Here is a 911-nt window from a genome sequence, read left to right as displayed (position 1 = left end):
TTGCATAGACACCAAGGCGGGCTAGCGGGCACAGCGTGGGGAGGGGGCGAGGGACGGAGGGAAAGAGAGACTTGGGAGATCAGGGTGGCTGTAGAGCCCCCCAAGGCCACAGCGGCCCTCCCTGCTTCGGGATCAAGGGTGTCCACTCCACACAGCACGAGGAGGGGGATAGAGGGGCCCTGACCAAGGCATCACAATAAATACTTCAGCAGCACACAGAAGCCTGCGGAGGAGGAGGGCCAAAAGGAGGGGGAACTCCCCCTTTCCCTCCCCTCAAAATAAGAACTCTGCGATTACTAAACCATAAAAATAAACTTTAAACCCGTGTACGAAGTCGGTCACCCCCCAGAAGTGCAATATGGGGCCGCGCGGCCCTAGCTGAGGGGGAGGGCAAATGGGGCAGGGGGAGAGGGATACAGAGAGGCAACCCCTGCAAGGGTAAAATGTTTATCCAGTTTTGCCCCTCTTCCCCGGGTTGGCCCAAACATTTTGGACCTGAAGCACCTCCTCCATCTCGGAGTCTTCAGAGTCTTCCCCTCCTTCGGAGTCGTCTTCGATCCCTTCTTCCTCCTCCTCCTCCTCCTCCTCTTCTTCCTCCTCCTCCTCTTCCTCGCTGTCACTCTCCTCTCCTTCTTGCTCGCTGTCTGTACAGGGTAAGAGACACACGGGGTAAGGAGGGGAAAACAGGGTGGTTAGATGAGCAGGTAGATAATTACTCTTTTTTGTTTGTTTGTTTGTTTAAACAATAGAAATTTATCTTCTCAGTTCTGGAAGCTGGAGGGTGGCACCCTTATCAGTGAACAGAACCTGCAGCCAGGGCTTTGGGGGCCTGGGACCACTCACAAAGCACCTCTGCTTGGAAAAAGTGTGTGTGTGTGTGTGTGTGTGTGTGTGTGTCTGTTATTTAAAGC

At 54.2% G+C, this 911-nt stretch overlaps 1 protein-coding gene across 1 annotated transcript in view; it reads right to left on the bottom strand.

Annotated features, from left to right (window-relative positions):
- Positions 1-6: 6 nt before the first annotated feature.
- Positions 7-911, bottom strand: part of TSPYL2 (TSPY like 2) — a 9,907-nt gene continuing 9,002 nt past the window's right edge. The window contains exon 8 of the mRNA XM_077748293.1: positions 7-644. Coding sequence (XP_077604419.1) covers positions 448-644 — 197 coding nt within the window. The 3' untranslated portion in view covers positions 7-447. The remainder of the gene's footprint in view (positions 645-911) is intronic.

This window comes from Crocuta crocuta, unplaced genomic scaffold (assembly GCF_008692635.1).
Source record: "Crocuta crocuta isolate KB4526 unplaced genomic scaffold, BGI_CrCroc_1.0 scaffold1307, whole genome shotgun sequence".
NCBI lineage: Eukaryota > Metazoa > Chordata > Mammalia > Carnivora > Hyaenidae > Crocuta > Crocuta crocuta.
The sequence above is the reverse complement of the archived record's forward strand: the minus strand, read 5'-3'. Positions and strand labels throughout refer to the sequence as shown.